The sequence below is a fragment of the Monomorium pharaonis genome, chromosome 2 (genome assembly GCF_013373865.1).
Source record: "Monomorium pharaonis isolate MP-MQ-018 chromosome 2, ASM1337386v2, whole genome shotgun sequence".
In the NCBI taxonomy this organism is placed as follows: Eukaryota; Metazoa; Arthropoda; class Insecta; order Hymenoptera; family Formicidae; genus Monomorium; species Monomorium pharaonis.
Window position 1 is genome coordinate 28,201,322 of NC_050468.1, and position 17,267 is coordinate 28,218,588.

General features: G+C 39.9%; 1 protein-coding gene across 2 annotated transcripts in view; it reads right to left on the reverse strand.

Moving 5' to 3' along the window:
- LOC105835055 (protein gustavus) overlaps positions 1–17,267 on the reverse strand; it is a 247,775-nt gene that overhangs the window by 146,788 nt on the left and 83,720 nt on the right. Inside the window, exon 1 of one of the 2 annotated variants that reach the window (XM_036282850.1) lies at positions 1,696–11,747. The exons of the other annotated variant lie outside the window; for it this stretch is intronic. Within the exon in view, the coding sequence (XP_036138743.1) occupies positions 1,696–2,138 (443 nt within the window). The 5' untranslated portion in view covers positions 2,139–11,747. Of the gene's footprint in view, positions 1–1,695; positions 11,748–17,267 lie in introns of those variants that run through there. 2 annotated transcript variants of the gene reach the window in all.

The following is a 17,267-nucleotide window of genomic DNA, read 5'->3' on the forward strand; positions in this document are numbered from 1 at the left end:
CCCCGCGGCGAACCAAAGATACGCAATGCTTCTGGGATTTGACGGGCAATCTCGCGTTACACGTCCCCGGCCAATGAGAAATATTTGCATCGTGACAAATGTCCCCCTGCACCCTTGCGGGAATCGACTCGTACAATGTGACGGAGAGTTAACATCAAATGTAAAATTTCATGCCCACTCCACCCCTCCCCCCCGGATTTTCTCCGAGTTGAGTAGAATTCGGGTCTTTTGTTTCGAGGCGACGTGTCGCGCGTGAAACTAACCGTCATCATATGGATAATTAAAATATATTAGAGGCGCGACGTGTCAAAATAAGCACAAGCGGTACACGCTCTACGTATAATTCCTCCTCTTTCGTGTCTTTTATAATGGGATATTACATGTTATGATGCTGTACGCTCTTATTTGCATCGCGCGCGGTATAACAATCTCAGATTTTCAGTAGGGAAATGTGTTGGTTAAGTCTTGTCGGCGACAGCGGGAGGTAGACTCGAAAGGAGCTGCTCGCGACAGTAGACGGGCGTTTACCCCCTTACTTTTTTTTTCCCCCCCTCCTCTTTCGGGAGGTATAAAGAGAAGAATAACTCGGCACGAGATCATTATGGTGCACCGTTGCATTAACATCGCGCCACGCCGAGCGTGTTTCTTAAATCTTTCCTCTCGCGGAGGAATCGCGGAGGCGGTTTTAGAAATATTCTCGATCGTACAATTCACGATAGAAATGATTCATAGATATTTCCCACACAATCCCCATAGATTTTCCCTTCTACCGTCAATTGCCGCTCGCATGCCGAACGTGATATAATTGCACAACGAACGCCCGATAAGCGTTCGCCGCGAGTGCAATGTTGACTGCGCGATATGCTAATCGGCGAAATAGACCTTGCTATTGTAGGAACACCTGGCACTGTGTCAGCTCACCGCCGTCGAGGTGACGACGAAATGTTTCTATTTCGCTGTCGTATACGGACGGACGAGGGTGCGCCACAAAGATACGAAGAGGGGCAATGAACTGATGCATCGCGTGTCCGAAAAGGCCGCACGGCGGCTATTATAATGGCGGCGAAGTTTACCTATTTCGTGCTACGTAGCCTGTCCGCGAGTGTATTTCTATTTCAAAAATGTTCGTTTGCAATAAAAATTGCCGAGAGATGTAATTATTATCATTAGCGTGTCACATTATCAATAAAAATTATCATCACTCATCGTCACGCGCGTGTGCGTGTTTAATTATAAATGTATCTTGATTAAAAAAAAAAAGGAGTACACGCGTTCCATGATTAAATTGTAAATTGTAGAGAAACTTCGATATTATCGTTGTATAAATATTACGTACTGCTCTAATTAAACTAAAATGTAATTTACAAAAAATCAATATTACTATGCGAATAACTTTTTGTGATACATACACAACATCTGATTTCATTATAGTAATGAAATAATCTCGCACTTAATTTCGAAAAAACATTTGTCCCTTCAAAGGTTTAATTTGTTTTCAAAATGTAAAACACTTGAATGACGTAAACACACTTTAACAATCTTTTAATTACGAACGTCGGAATAATCAGACTATGAGATTAAAAAAAAAAAAAAAATTGTAATGTCAAAATGCCACGAGATCCAAACACACAGGCGACACGCCCAAGTCAGCCGCAGACCTCGGAATTTCTCGTACGGTTCCTCGGGAACACTCACCTTGTTTCCATACCAGAATCCGCGAGGATGTCACGCTGCGCGCTGTACGCAAAACGATGTTCCGTCGATGAAGGCGGTGGCGCAGGACGTGTCCGTGGCGCTCCTTCAAAGTGTCGTCGTCGCTGACGTTGATGCTGCTGGTAGTGATGCTGTTGCGGCTGCTGTTGTTGATGCTGCTGCTGCTGCTGCTGGTGGTGATGATGATGAACGATCGACGGATTGATTTGGATGCGGTGGATCGCGCCTGGCACCCTCCAGCACAGCACATATGGAATCACGAAGTCAGGCTTGACCTGCACCAGCGGCAGCAGGCGATATTCAATCTCGCGCGGATTAAAGGACACCGAACGTCCGTTCGTGTTACCACTCGACCCGCGCACCAGAAGACGACCCTCTCCACGGAGGACGTTATAGTTGCGCCAGCCAAGGTCACGGGGTAACATGTCACGAGGACATCCCTGCCAACCACCGAACTACCGGCCCCTTGTGCGTCTCGCCATAGTGTCGAGGATACCTCTTCTCTCACGTTCTTCTTCGCGCCGAGGATCTTTAAGGCGTGAACGTATTTTGCGCGACGACGTCCGATCAATGCCGCTTGATCAGGCGAGAAGAGGCGGCCGTTGTCATAAACGAAGAATTCCCTCCTCGCTCGAAGACAAGATATATTCGTACAAATTGTTAATTGGTGGAAGAGGCAATTCGTTTAAATCCACTTGACAGTCGATAGGTGTTTGTTGTACTTGCTGCCACTGAAAGAGACACTCCGTTCCACACACAGAAACCTCCGCGGCGCAATGCCAGTCTTCCGAGGGCGAGACCCGAGATTGGATTGTCTCTTTTTGTCTTTTTTTTTTTCAGATCGTAAACTCGATCAAGGATCCAACGTGTTCGTTCGCGAATAATGCCGGGCGTACCAGACGGGCGAGACCGGATTCGGGAGCGTCATCATCCTCGAGCGGCAAGCGCGTGTGCTCGCGAGGAAATTCGGGATCACTGGGAGGACCGGGAGGGCGGCGAGACAGGCGCCCGGCACTCCCTTCTCGCGCGACAGCACTCCGACCTTAGCATCGACTTCCACGACCGGAGCCGAACGGTGCGAGAGCGAACGAACCCAACGAACGAACAGACGTGGAACGAAAGGCGAGAGAGGAACGCAGCCCCCAAGGATCTCCGTGGCGCGCCACGAATTTCAAACCGAGCTGCGCGCGCAATTTACGTGCCTCAGGGCTGTCTCAAAGAAAGCTCTCGCCGCGAGAGGGGTGTCGACCGGCACGCGAAAATGTCGGGCTTCCGGTTGCCGGCGCCCCTCGACGAGTTGCCACTTCCGAACTCTCCGATCGATCTTGAATGTCAGATCGCTGATTTTCGCGATAGCTGCGGTAGTCTTAATGAATTGGAATACTTTTGTGCGATTATCATTAACTATAATTAATTTTTCAAAATAATTAATAATCAAATATAGGGCGATCGTCCACGCGTGTACCGATACCATTGGCTCTTCTACGAATTTTTGGCAACTTAATTTTCTTATGTAAATATTTCTCGAATATAAATATTACGCACGGAAGATAATAACGTTGTTTAGTCAGATTTAGAAACTTCGGACATTTACGGTCGCATGGCACGCAAACGTTATCTACAACACACATAAATATATATATCCCACGATATTTACTATTTATTACTGCGATTACGCAATCGAGTATCGAGATACCGTGCGAGATCCGCGGCGCGGAACAATGGTCACGATTTATAGGGAAACGCGAAGCGTGCCTGACATTAGTAAACATCGATAAAAGGTAGCTCTAATGTATCATTCAAAAGGTATTTAACTTGATCTCAGACAAAGTTTAAACGGTCTATCGCCTCTCTCGGGCGACGGGATAATTAAATGGCCTCTGTCTGTCAGGTCGAGAGACGATAAAACCGCGTGTGTAACCGGTAGCAGAACGTCAATTTAATAAATGCGTCTAAATGCGCCGGTTCAGGAGGTACCGGCCCTCTCCCTTCACCGATGAGGATTAAAAATTTCATTCTTGCGACAGACCTCCAGCAGAAAGCTCGTCGGATGAAACGCACAGGTGAGAGGCGGCCTTCTTTCGCAGATTCCCTTCCTTCTTTATCGCTTGTTTCTATCGGTTGCAATCTCGTGTCATCACCGTTATTATGATTCCACCGACACTTAATACCATACGTTTTTTTTTTCCGTTGCCTGCGTAGGTTTTTTATTTTGCGTCACGTTTTCCATGCGAATTGCAATTGATCCGGGACATAGATATAGCAATTTTCCGTTGCCATTACGAGACATTAAAGCGTTGAAAAGATACATAGAAAAAAAGTTAAAAAAATGCATTCATTCTCGGTTAAAAAAAAAAACGGATCGTACCGTACAGATAATTTTAGTTCGCTATAAATAAATTTTTTTTGGCGTCCGTGATAAAAAAAAAAATATGTTGCTAAAATTTCGATCTCTCGAATGATTTCTGGGAGATCGTATAATCAAAGGCGGCGAAAGATTTTTCCCAAAATTACTGTCGATTTATAAAAGGCTTAAAAATTCAAATTAATTATAAACCTCAATCGTAAGCATTACACGGTAACTTAAGAATACTTGATAATATACGGAAAAGGCCGGTTTTGCTTTCCAGGTATGGCAGTAAGTATGCGCAATATGAGCTTCGCGACGATTTTCGATCGGCCAGCAGCAATTGCCGTTTAATCAGCATCGGTAGCGCCGCTAATGAGCACGAATCAGCCATGAAATCTCGATTATACGGTTATCCGCCGCTGGTGCCGTTAGCCCGATATCTTTCCGCCAGGAATGACACTGCACCTGCACCGGGCGCCGTGGTCAAAACACTTGAAAATTCCGCAGGAGAGGGTCGGGGAGGTTAAACGATCGCGAAGGTCGTTTGCACCTGCTCGCATCGACCCTCTCGCCGTGCAACTCCCGCAGGTGCATCGGAGGCGCATCAAGGACGCCTCGCGGTTTAACGAGTTATTTTTATTCCTGTTTTTCGAATAATATCGTTTAAAAATGCACACGTTTTTCGTACGATATTCAGACTATAACTAGACGTATATAGATATTAATATTGGAGACAGTTTTTTTTCTCAACAATGATTTAATCATTTAATACTGTTGGAAATGTTTAACCCGCATGCGCGTGAAAACTCAAACCGATTCAGACTCTACTAATTAAATATATTATATGTGCTGAAACAAAATCCTTTTTAAAGTATAAATTTTCTTTCAGTTTTTCTATTTTTATTTTAAAAATTATTTTACGCTTAAAAATATCTCAGTTTATGATTATTTGTAAATAAAGATGAAATCACTCATGTTGAAAAGTTGTGCGCCTACTTACGGGTACATTATGTCAATCGCACGTACCGTCAATAAAATTAATGTGGACATTTATTAACTGACGATCAAACAAGTAAATATTGCTCCACGAGAATTATAACGCGCAACGTTTTTTTTCTTCTCGAGGAGGAAATTTGATATAAAAAGTCTTATCCGTGCGCCTGACGTAACAATCTCGATAAAATATACACTACATAATAGTCCTGATTAAACTGAAATGTTGGTATCAAGTTCATACAAGCATTACAATATCACGTACGCCATTAATCAGCTTTCGATAATATTAGAGATATATGCAGTGCACCTGGTTTAATTAACCGCTTAATTGATTAATGTATTAATCAAGACAGAATTACATCGCTCACGGAACGTTGCGTTGTCAAGCAATATTTACTTGTTTGTTCATTGGTTAATACAATAAATGTCCATATCAACTTAAATGTCGATGCATGCAATTGTCATATAATGCAGAGTATCTCGCTGTCGAACGTTCCTAATAGGATTAATTGCGCCACGATCGAATAAAGCGACACGCATTGCTATTAATAATTTTTCGACCCGGCGTTCTCTTCTCGCGGAGAAAGGGATGTAGAAAAGTAGAGGCATGCTGGATGAATCTTAAGGACGTCTGCTTCTTTTTATTTCCTTTTTTTTTCTCTCACGAGAAACGTAGATCAATCACAGATACACCAAGAGTGACTGTTAAGGCCACGCGCGCCTGTAATTCTGCGAAAAATCGAGAGTGGTAATTTCTACGGTCGAGAATTTCGATTACTTACAAACACTTTCCCGAGCAAAAATAAAAATGTAGCGACCTGAAGAAGGATTGACCTGATCTATCATCCATCACGAAAAAGAGGTAACTATAATTACTCTTAATCCGAAATAACATTTCATGTCTTTGCTGCACAGGAAAGTTCTTCTAGTTGTACGGTTGAGATTAAAGATCTATATTTATCTCTCGATCATTGAACGGATATTTCAAAGGAATTCATTTTCAAAAAAATACAAGATTAATCTTTCTTATAAGTAAATTATTCTCGTTACTTGCAATTTTTAGTGAAGATGTAAAGGACATTTGCACTATGATTTTCAACCCCGGAAATATCAATATAAATATTATAATGTATTATTGTATATCTTTAGATATACTTAGTAAAAAAATTCTAACGCTGAAATGCATTTAATATATAAAAATAAAAGAAATGATATATGCACTGTTACATATATCATATTAAAAATCCCGTGTTTTACACACCTGTCATCAAAATGAAAAACTCGATACGTCACGATTCGCAATCAGATAGGACGAGCTGACCTTCGTCGGCGATCGGAAAATCGAGCGATCGTATTCGTTCACACAAGATCGAAAGTATCTCCCCCTGTCTCGGTCTGATCGCGCATGAGTCGCGCAGGCAGCGCGTAATTATCGGTTATGGCAAGGAACTAATTGGTAAGAAGATCGTGGCGATCGATAGCGATCCCAGAGTAGCGTCGCGATCGGCGCACGATCGCGGGCGCCCTTTCCTGTTCAGCCGGGGACGATTTTCAATTATTACTGCGGGAAAATGCACGCGGTCGCGGCAGCCGTTTATTACTGACGGTCGGCATTCCCCTTCTGCTCTCCCTCCTCCCCCGTGTTTCAATGTAAATAAATTTCTACCAATTGCGAGTGGTAGCGCACGGTGCTCGCATGCCCGGTGATGAGGCAAATAATTATGCGCGGCGATACCGCCGACTGATAATTCATCGCGGGTTAATTTGGCATGCGTTTCTTCGAGTTAGGCGTCTGCAAGTGCACACGTACGATCCGCGCGTCGAATCCCGATACGACGACATCAATCGACGTCTCGGTATCGGGGCGAATCGATTTTTCAGTTGCCGCTAACGTAGTCGAATGGAGTTATTGCGAGTAATTTGTCAATAAGAGCGATATCAGACCCGTAGCTTTCTCTTTTGAAGAATCATGTTAGCGAAATTGACATTGATTTGTTGATTACATCGACGTAAAGTGTGCCAAGCGGGTGTTGAAAAATTGAATCTTGAATAAGGAAAAAAAAATATATATATATATATAGGCACAAGATATTTAAATAAAATTTAAATAAAATATTAAATTATCCGTAAAAAAGCTAGTTTTTTTCTCGCGTATCGATCTTCTCTATAAAAACGTATTCTCTAGAACGAACAAATAATATTCAAGTTACTGTAGCCATACAGCCGCTGTAACGAAGGAAGTTCGTATAAAATAATACTATTCATAAGGCTTTCTGCAAAATTTTACCAATAGCTCGCACACAATAATATTCCGGCTCTTACGTGTATAAAAAAAATATTTCCAATTACATTCGGAAACTCATTTATTTCGCCGTTTGCAGCTCGTACATTGTACGAGGTGCGCGTTGGGGTATCAATCAATCGGGGTTTTTTTTTTTACTCGCCGTGGGTCATAGTATAATAAAAGTCAGAAATAATAACAGAAAAAGAAATTACGATAAGTGCGTGATAACTAACGCTGATACGCCTTCATTAACTTGCATTATTTCTGCATCAGACGATATAACCTGTATAACGAAATTAATGTTAATTATCGTACAAATAGAACGCGTCGTATGGGGGTATATAATTATGGTTTGAGCTAAATTTCGATGAGGTAGATAATGTGAATACATGGCATGCGTGATGGGAGCATGCATTCGGCTTGTAAACGGTCCCCGGTTGGTAACGCGCGGCGCGCCGATTCTATGGTAACGAACGCCGGCAATACGATAAATGCTCCATAACGCACAGGCCCAACCCCCCTTTGACATTTACCAGCCGGAGCAAAATTCAAGCGAGGGGAGGGCTTCCACAATGCAGCCCGTGCGTCAATGAACCTGCGTCTCAAGTGTATCCCGGCGCTCGCGTTTCTCGCGTTTCCCGGTTTTCCGCGACGTTAACCGATTCTTAACACGCTCGCGGAAATTCAGGAAATACTTTCTCCCGAGAGTGTGTTTCACGAAGTTCGCTGCCGCCGTAATTACGCTAAACTGCAGTCAGCGGTCCGTATCAATGTAAAGCAGATGAATCCAACTCTTTTGAAGGAGAGCTTCTGTGAGGGAGAGCTTCCGAATAAACCCGCGGACTGCATCCGACGATGAAGTAACTTCATTGCGGGATATAATTATTATGCCTCGTTGCATTTGTTCGTCGAAATTGGTGTTTCTTACGAAGCGCTGTGTGACTTACGTGCTGTGTCGCAATCTGCAAGGCGGTTTTGCTATATTTGTTATTATTGCCATACTTTTATTAAGAACGAGAGAACACGGAAATCTGTTTTTTTACAACGCCGTACCGTTAAGAATTTTGGATAAATAAGCTTCCATTTGTAGAGCTTGCAAACGGACAACATTTTAATTATCACACGTATCGTTGAAAGATAATTTTATAAAAAAACAAATTAGTGTTTCTTACGAAACACCGTGTTGTGTTATAATCTGTTTGTATAGCCGTTATGTTTGATATTATTGTCATACTTTTTATTAAGAACGAGGAACGTGGCAATCTGTTTTACGCTGCACTTGTTAATAAGCTTACAGAGTCTGCGAACGAGCAACGTTTTAATTATCACACGTATCGCGCGATGAAAACAAAACAGTAATTGTATTAAAAAACAAATTGGTATTTCTTATCAAGTATACTCGATATTATTGTTATACTTTTATTCAGAACAAGGGACATAATAATCTGGTTTTATAACGCACTACCGTTAAGTGTTTTTTTTTTCCTTAATAAGCTTATAAAGCCCGCGAACGAGCAACGTTTTAATTATCACGCGTATCTCTCGTTGATGAGAAATAATAGTATTAAAAAACAAATAAAAATCACGCCGTTCGCTTTTCGCGTGCAAAATGACCTCGCGATGCGCGGTGGGAGCGCAAATGGTAGGCGGCGGGGGACGCGAAATCTGCATGCCGGACGCAACCGTCGAAACGTGATGTCCTTACGAAACAATCGTCGTCCTTGCCTGACGTCGGCAGCGACACGCAAAGCGAAATTCGCCGATAAACACGCGCGCGACTTGTACACGCGGAATACAGAGACGCGGAAAAATACGTATACCGATCGCCGCGGTGACAATTGATTATTAACGCTCGGGCTCGATATAGTTTCCGTAAATACATTTTATCATATCGATAAACGTTTTGTTCGGCACACCTGGCGTAGATCAAATTAAATCGTCCTTCATCCGCGTCATCGCACGTGTCCCGCTGCTGACTCGCTCGCGGTTTTGATTTCGCCAGGCCGAGTTGTATCAATCGCCGCTCGGTTAACATATGCGCTCGCAGTGAAGTTCCAAACGAGCATCGATGATACGCGATGTTTGCAAACTATAATAATTACCGTTAAATACGCCCGCGCGTACATGTGTATCTATAATTACGGAAAATGCATTTGTACGCGACGTGTGTTTCGCCGCGTCTGGCCAAACTACTCCGGCAATATCGTCAAATTAGACGCGACAATCCGCGTCCTGCGGCTTTTATTTAAGCCTCCCCCGTCCGCTGTATTTGCTTCTCATATTTAGTACCGTAACAACGTCGCGGTACATTCGGTAACGCGTTTTACATGACGCGGATGATTGTTGCGCGCGAGCGTATCCGCGGCCGATTCGCGAACAATTCGCGAATATCAATAGTAGTGCCGGGCGAAGTGCCCGGCGTATGATGGAGCGCTCGTTAAAACTTCCGAAAAAAATTAAGCTCGAGTGGCGAGCGCGAAATTTTCCGTCGAGGGGCACCGCCGACGGCCCTGCGGGCGTCGGGCCCTCCTCCTCCTCCTCCTCCTCCCGCACCCCCTTCTCCCCTCGTCAAGGGCGACTCGTGTCGTCGAAAGAACCCTCGCGCGGCCATTGGCTCACGCGATCGCATGCGCGCTGCTGAAAAGCATCCCTTATCGATCCGTCGCGCGACGCCCTCCACCAACCTTTCCTCCCCCGTCCCGCTGGCTCTCTCGCTCGCTCGCACGCCGTTCGTGGGCATCGCCCTCGCTCCCTTTCGACGACGCGACGACGAGGGCGCGCAATCGCGGGCACGCAAGATCCCCCCCGACGAATATACGACGTGGACCACACCGCGCGCCGCCGTTGCCGACGCGGCCTTCGTCGCCGTTCTCCGTTCGACCGACCGCGCTCCGTTTCCCGTGCTTAAACCCTTAACCCATTAAAACGCACCGGTCGCGCTTTAATTGTCACGGCCTTTTACGGGCTTAGCGCCGCTGCCTGTATGGTGCAATTATTGCGACGTACTTAGCGCCTGCAGGTTTCGAAAATCGTTGAAGGCACCGCCTGCGGACGGAATACGGAGCTTTGATACGATTGAACCGGCAACCGGTTGTACACCAGGGTGTTAACTCCCCCTCCTCGCGCTCTTTTGTGGACAAACATTTTTTTCGCGACGCTTCCGGAATCTTCGCTGCCCGACGTTTCTCGAAGGAAAACCGGAAAACTAACTTTTTTTTTTCCTTCTATCAGCTCGATCTGCTTTGTCGCAAATGGAAATTATGTCTGCACATGGGCGGAACTTGTTTAGTGCGGCAGGTCGTTCGTTTTGTATTCGATCCCTTTTCATCGTAGAAAACTAGAAAATAGGGAGGTAGCCCAGCTACCACTTGTGTTTAGAGCTAGGAAATGTGAGAAGGGGCGACGCGTTCGATATCGAGGATATAATCCGGTTATGTCGTGCGTTGCGAACACGTAATGCGATGTATTAAATGCTTAAGCGTGTATTAAGTACTCTTGAAACCGTGCAATACGCTTCTGCGTCATCATACACGTTTTGGGATACGCAAAACTGTCATCATAATTTACGGACGATTTTTTCAATATTTTACTTGCACGTGCAATTTCTTGAAGTTCGCATAATTACAATACATTTGAGAGAACTCAATCTTTTTATCTTATAATGCTTTATTTGAGTTGCTTCCTAATTAATAATTTTAAGAATTTGTACATCTTTTAGAAAATAATTATGGCAAATGGAACAAGTATTGTTATTTCAAATAAAAGATTTATAATGTGTTTAAGAAAATAGATTAAATTTCTTAGATAAAATCAGAGACAAAATAATAATCAAATAACATTATTTAATCAAGAATTGTAGGAGATTATTTCCAGGATATTTCAGAGGTTGACTATATTAAATTCATCATGCTTTATAACATGCTTTATAGTACTTTACAGCTAATTTCTAGCATGATAAAACAAATGTCGTGTCTTATAATTGTAAAGGTAAGTTCAAAATTTAGCGTTGATCGACATATCATTCACGTTTAAATTTTCTAAGACTTCCGGTAGGAATTGATCCGGCAGCTGCCGTAAGTACAACGCTAAATGTAGATATTAGTTGTACGAAGCGATTGACGGGTATGGATTAGATAATCGAACCGGTAGTTTTGAAGGTAATTGGCAGATGATAAGATGAATGCACCTGTACACGCGGCACATAAATTACAGTAATTTGCTGTAATACATCAGACCATATTACAGAAAAATAGCGTGTTTTATCGTACTATTTTTAAAAAGACTTTGTCTTTATAAAGGTATCAATGTGATAGACGTAGTACAAATAGTGTAAAATTTTCAACCATTAGATTTCATTTTCAAAATATATATTTTAATACACAAATACATTTCAATAAATAACAATTTATTTGTTTTTTAAATGGCAAGTTAATTGAAATTAATATAATTGTCACTATAATATAGAAGAAAATTATTAACTGAAAGATGCAGAAAATTATAAATTATTTATACATACAATATAGAAAGCATAGAAAAAAAGATTTACTTTTTGTTTTCGCAAAATTTTAACATTCTTGGGATGTTTTACATTGAATAAGTTCATTTTTATCACATCGTGGTTTCTCTAAAAAATTTATTTTTTTCTCGTATTTTTTTCTCTCTTTATTACTTTTTCATTCTGTCTATGTATATAATTATTATACTTCCATTCTTATTTTTATATAGTACAAAACTAATTTCAGTAAATCAATTAAAAAGAGATTTTAAAAAATACAAATAATAAAAGTCGTTATCTCTATTAAGTTCATTATATTCGGAAATTATTCTCTCTCTTTTACGATATCGATAATATGCTAATATTACATGCACATGAGCTTATACTCTGTATATACATTTACAAACTGTGAATGACATGATACTATGCGTGTCATGAAGAAAAAGAAATTTTCAGGTTCAGATAAAAGAATATCATAACACAAAAAAATTTCATTTAAAAGATTCCTTTTATTGTAGGTCGCAGTAGGTCGTACTTTTCACATGTAAATTAAAGTTAAAATACAATTGAGTTCTCGCTAATTTTGAATATCAAAGCTTTGCTCAATGAAATATTAATGAAGAGATAAAAAAAGATTATGTATATCGTAAACTTTGCTTTGTTTGCAGCTTCTTTTACAAATAATATTTTTAAACCTATCAATAATTAATATTGTGAAAAATTATATATATATATATTATATTTAAAAATGTTAGTAGCACATCATTTTATATTATATTGACAAATATTGAAATCCTACTGTATTAAAAAATACTGGAAAAATTTATTCAGAAAAATAAAGAATTTATTAAAAATGATAAATATAATTCATATACCGATTATTTAAATCTCTAATTTAACTCAAAAGAGAAACTGTGAAGTTTCGTGTCAGAAGACATATAAAAGAAAGAATCAAAGGACTCGTTTCATTTTAAAAGTAGAAGCGTTTTTTTTTCAATGTACAAAAAGGAAAGAAGAAAGACGAATAAAGATGGACCAACGAAGTTGGCAAATTGAATATTTAAGAGCCGCTTCTTTCGTGCGGAAAATCGAACGCTGCTTCTCCATTAAAAGGCGAGGTATACATGAAAAACAAGAGAAAGAAACGATTTCTTTTGTGGAGTTCATATTTTCACCCTCTTCTTTATTTGACCAGAGGTTTGTACCGTTGTTTCTTGATAGCTGATAATGAAAAATTTTTATCAACGCACCAAATCTATGTTTGCTAGTTCTATAAAGTATTAATTATTAAAATGATATCAAACGAAATAGTTAAATAATGACTCGGCAATTTGATTGCTTGATCGAAACAGAATTGATAAATGTTTTGTAGAATAAATAACATTTTTACATAGATATAATAAAAAGAACAGAATAAACTTCATTATATATTTATATTACACGTTATTTTTATTTTTCAATAGAATTACATTCCTAATAGAATTTAAATTTGAATTTGAATAAAAATTAGTTATGAAAGAAATTTTCGTTTTTATCTATAAGTTTTCTATAAGTGTTATTTTATCGTATTATTAATTAATTCCTCATCACGAAATTTTGTTCGAAAAAATGTAATACTTAAGGCGCTTCTTGTGAGGTAAGCAAAAATATTTAAGCGGCTTCCAACATAAAGTAACAAAAAAATTTAGAATGTCATGTCTAAAAATAACGAAAAGAGGATATCAGGCATTGAAATTTTCTTGAAGATGCCGAGACATGCTCAATTATTTACGCTCGCTTTGGTCTGAGTCTAAGCATTGTGACAAGATTAAAACAGGACGATTAATCGCTCGAATATATTACGCGATAAATCAGACGGTGAAGGTGAGGGAAAGTACCAAGTCGGTAAAAAGATTAACTTAATTTTATCGATGGAAGAGGGATGGCACGTCGTCTCGCAATACTTCGATGGAGGGTTTCGACCTTCATCCTTGTTGAATACTTTTATCCCGAAGTTACAAATTACTATCAAATCGATTCCAGTTTAACTCTTTCATTAGTCAGATTATTTTAAATTACAGTATTTATGTAGTATTTACTGTCTATTTATATTTAGTTCTGCATGTTGTACTGATATGTATTTTACATCAATTTTCTAAAAAATTTGATTTAATTTCTTCCTGTAACTCTTTATATAGAATCGATGCTATATACTTATAAGAACATATTTAAATATTTAGAGGGTTAATGCAGTTTTATGAAAAACTGCATTATTATTTTATAAAACTGCAAACTCTATAAAAACAGATTTAATTCATTATTTAAGCGTATTATCTGACAGTCATTGTCTATAAAAAAAAATTAATTATAAAAGACAAAAAATCTATGATTTTTGTAAAAGTATATATGCTATTTTAAAAGTATTTTTAAATTATTAAAAAAATGACGATTCGTCACAGTCGTCCATTTTTATAATGTTTCCAGGTCATTTTTTGTCACGTTGATGATCTAACTTTGCAATAAAATCTGAACGTGGCGAGAGAACAAATGTATCATCCAAAATAAATTTTTTTTAATGTAAATGTAATATTACCAGTTTATTAATAAAATTAAAAAAATTAATATAAAATTATTGACAAATTATGCAGTAGTTATTAAATGATCTTAAATATTATTATTAATTTCAACACAATCACACATATCAATCAAATAATGCGATTAAACAATTAAATATATTTCTATTAAAATCACTAGTTAATGCCAAAATATCATTCTTTTTACTTATTTTACATTGAGATTGTATTATATCGATTGTATAAATGAGATTAAAAGACTCTGAAAGAATCTCGAAGCGTACGGTTACTCGACGATACTTTCAAGAGCGCCAAGAATTTTGCACAGTTAGCAAGCATGACAGTGCGAGTATCGAAGCGAGGGGATTTCTTCGTCGAAAATAAGCCACGGGGATGAAGGGTAGACGAGGGTGTACACAAAGTACTACCAAGGGTGAATGGCTCCATGTAAAACAGCTCCGCCCTCTCCATCCCTCTCGTGGGTGTTCTCTTTCTCTCTCATTGATCCACTCCCCGCATTGGAGCATTGTTTCCATACTCTCCTGTTTTTTTTTCTTGCCTTGCCTTCCGAATAGGGAAGTCGAAAGCATCGCCATTTTTCAAAGTGTCGGACGTCCAGGATGAGTTTATGTGTATACATGTGTGTGTATATATATATATATGTGTGTGTGTGTGTGTGTGTGTGTGTGTGTGTGTGTGTTGTGTGTGTGTGTTACAATAGATAAACTATAGCGTGATCTCTCACAAAATTTCGAACTAACAGCATTGCGCGGACACGTTTCAGAACAGAGGCTATTTTATTCGAAACATACGCAATAGCAATATTGCTGCTGCACTATGTCTGATGGAATCGCGACATCGAGATTGCCATTGATGATCTCCAACCGCAATGAAAATTCACGCAATTTAGACAGATTGTTACCGCAGATAGATTGCCGTTACATGCAACAATATTCGAAGTATCGAGTATATTGTACATTTCTGCCTTTCGATATATCTACTTTTCAGTTTCTAATTCTTCTAAATTATATTTTTTCACGCTAGAAATATTATATATATATATATATATATATATATATATATGATTTAGAAAAAACTAAAAGGTATGTACATATGTATATCGCAAGGCAAAAAGATTAAATGCATATTATTATTAAGAAACTGATATAATTAAGAAAATGTAAATCGTAATATTATCAGTTTTTAAAATAAAATAAAAAAATTTTAATATAAAATTATTATTGGCATATTGTATTGTCATTTAGCAGTCACCAAATTATTCGAGAGAAAATTGACTGGTTCAAATGTATGTGGTATATGCTTGAAGTGTAGACTTTAAATATTATGTATCGTTGTAAATCGTATCCGTCTTTCACGGTTTCGTTAAAGTTATTTACTTTAAAGACTTTACGCGCCTTTTTTGCGGCTCGCGCTGTTATTGCGCTTCGTAAGTACCGCGATTACTTTTTAATGCGCTGACGTAACGCGACACAGAGTCCATCTCTATCTCTCGCCGCAAATCTTGAAGTTCACGTCCGCGAAGTCGCTTCCTCGAGTCTTCACCGCGTCGGAGGCCGCGACGGTTACTTTCATTTAATGAAAGTCGCCACTCGTACACAGACTCTCGCGCGGTAACAATTTCGAGACGCCTTTCCATTTCGGCTGGACAAACAATCGAAATACCGAGAACGTTGGCTGCGCGCATCGCTTCCCTCTCGTTATTTTTTCTCGCCCGTGGGTAACCGATACGAGACCTATCAATGCGTCCGGGGATGCATGGCAAAACCGAGCGATCGCGTTCATTAATACAAATGGCGGATCGCCGAGAGCGAGACGGGGTGTCCTGCAGTGAGGATGCGTATCACAGTGAGAGGGGTGGTTTGCAGCAGCAGCAGCAGCAATGGTAGCAGCAGCGTAGTTGCGTTTTTCAGCCATCGATCGAACGGAGGTTGGTTTCGTGTGTGTGTGTGTGTGTGTGTGTGTGTGTGTGTGTGTGTGTAAAGCAAAACGCGTGCGCGCAAAACGGTTCGGGGGGGAAAAAATGCTCCAGGAGAGCGCGGCAGCCGGGGCGAGGGTCGAACGGCATTCGTAAGTTCAACCCTTCGGTTTGTGGGTTTTTCGCGATTGGGGGACGCCCTGTCGAATTTGTCGGCGGATTAACAACAGGATTTGCGGATGGCACGTTCGCCAGGAGTTATATCGTATCGCACACCGTCCACCGTCCACACTCCACGATAACTTTATGCAAAATTTTGGTTTACATTCTGGTTTATATTAGTTTCAACGGTTAACTTCCTACGCCATGATGTCCGCAATTTGAATATATAATAATGTCGCGACGATAGGGAAATGCGAAATTGAAATGTTTCAATCAATATGTTACTTTAATCTTGTTTTCTAGTTGCGTATAATTTAATCGCTTAATGGAAATCGATCTACGTAAATGTTAAACATTTTATTTCCATCGAGATTTTCAATTTTTGCTCTCTCTCTCTCTCTCTCTCTCTCTCTCTCTTTCATTATTTTGCAATATATGAAATGCGCGAAACAAATATGCAAGTATGTATGTATATGTGTAATACATAGTACATTCAGCTTTTTCCGTATTTTCGATATCTTATTTCTACAAATATTGGAATACAAATGACAATTGAATTTTAAGAGAGAGAGAGAGAGAGAGAGAGAAATATTTAATTGTTTGGTACCATGCACATATGACAAAACTACGTACATACGGCAAAATTGGAAATACGCAAGGTAGATGTCGAAATTCTATGAAAATTCAAGCGACATTGTCCATGCGTCCATTACACCTGTTGTGTCATGTCTGTTTCTTGTTTCGGTCGCTGTTAGATTGCCGCCACCATATTTGGCGAG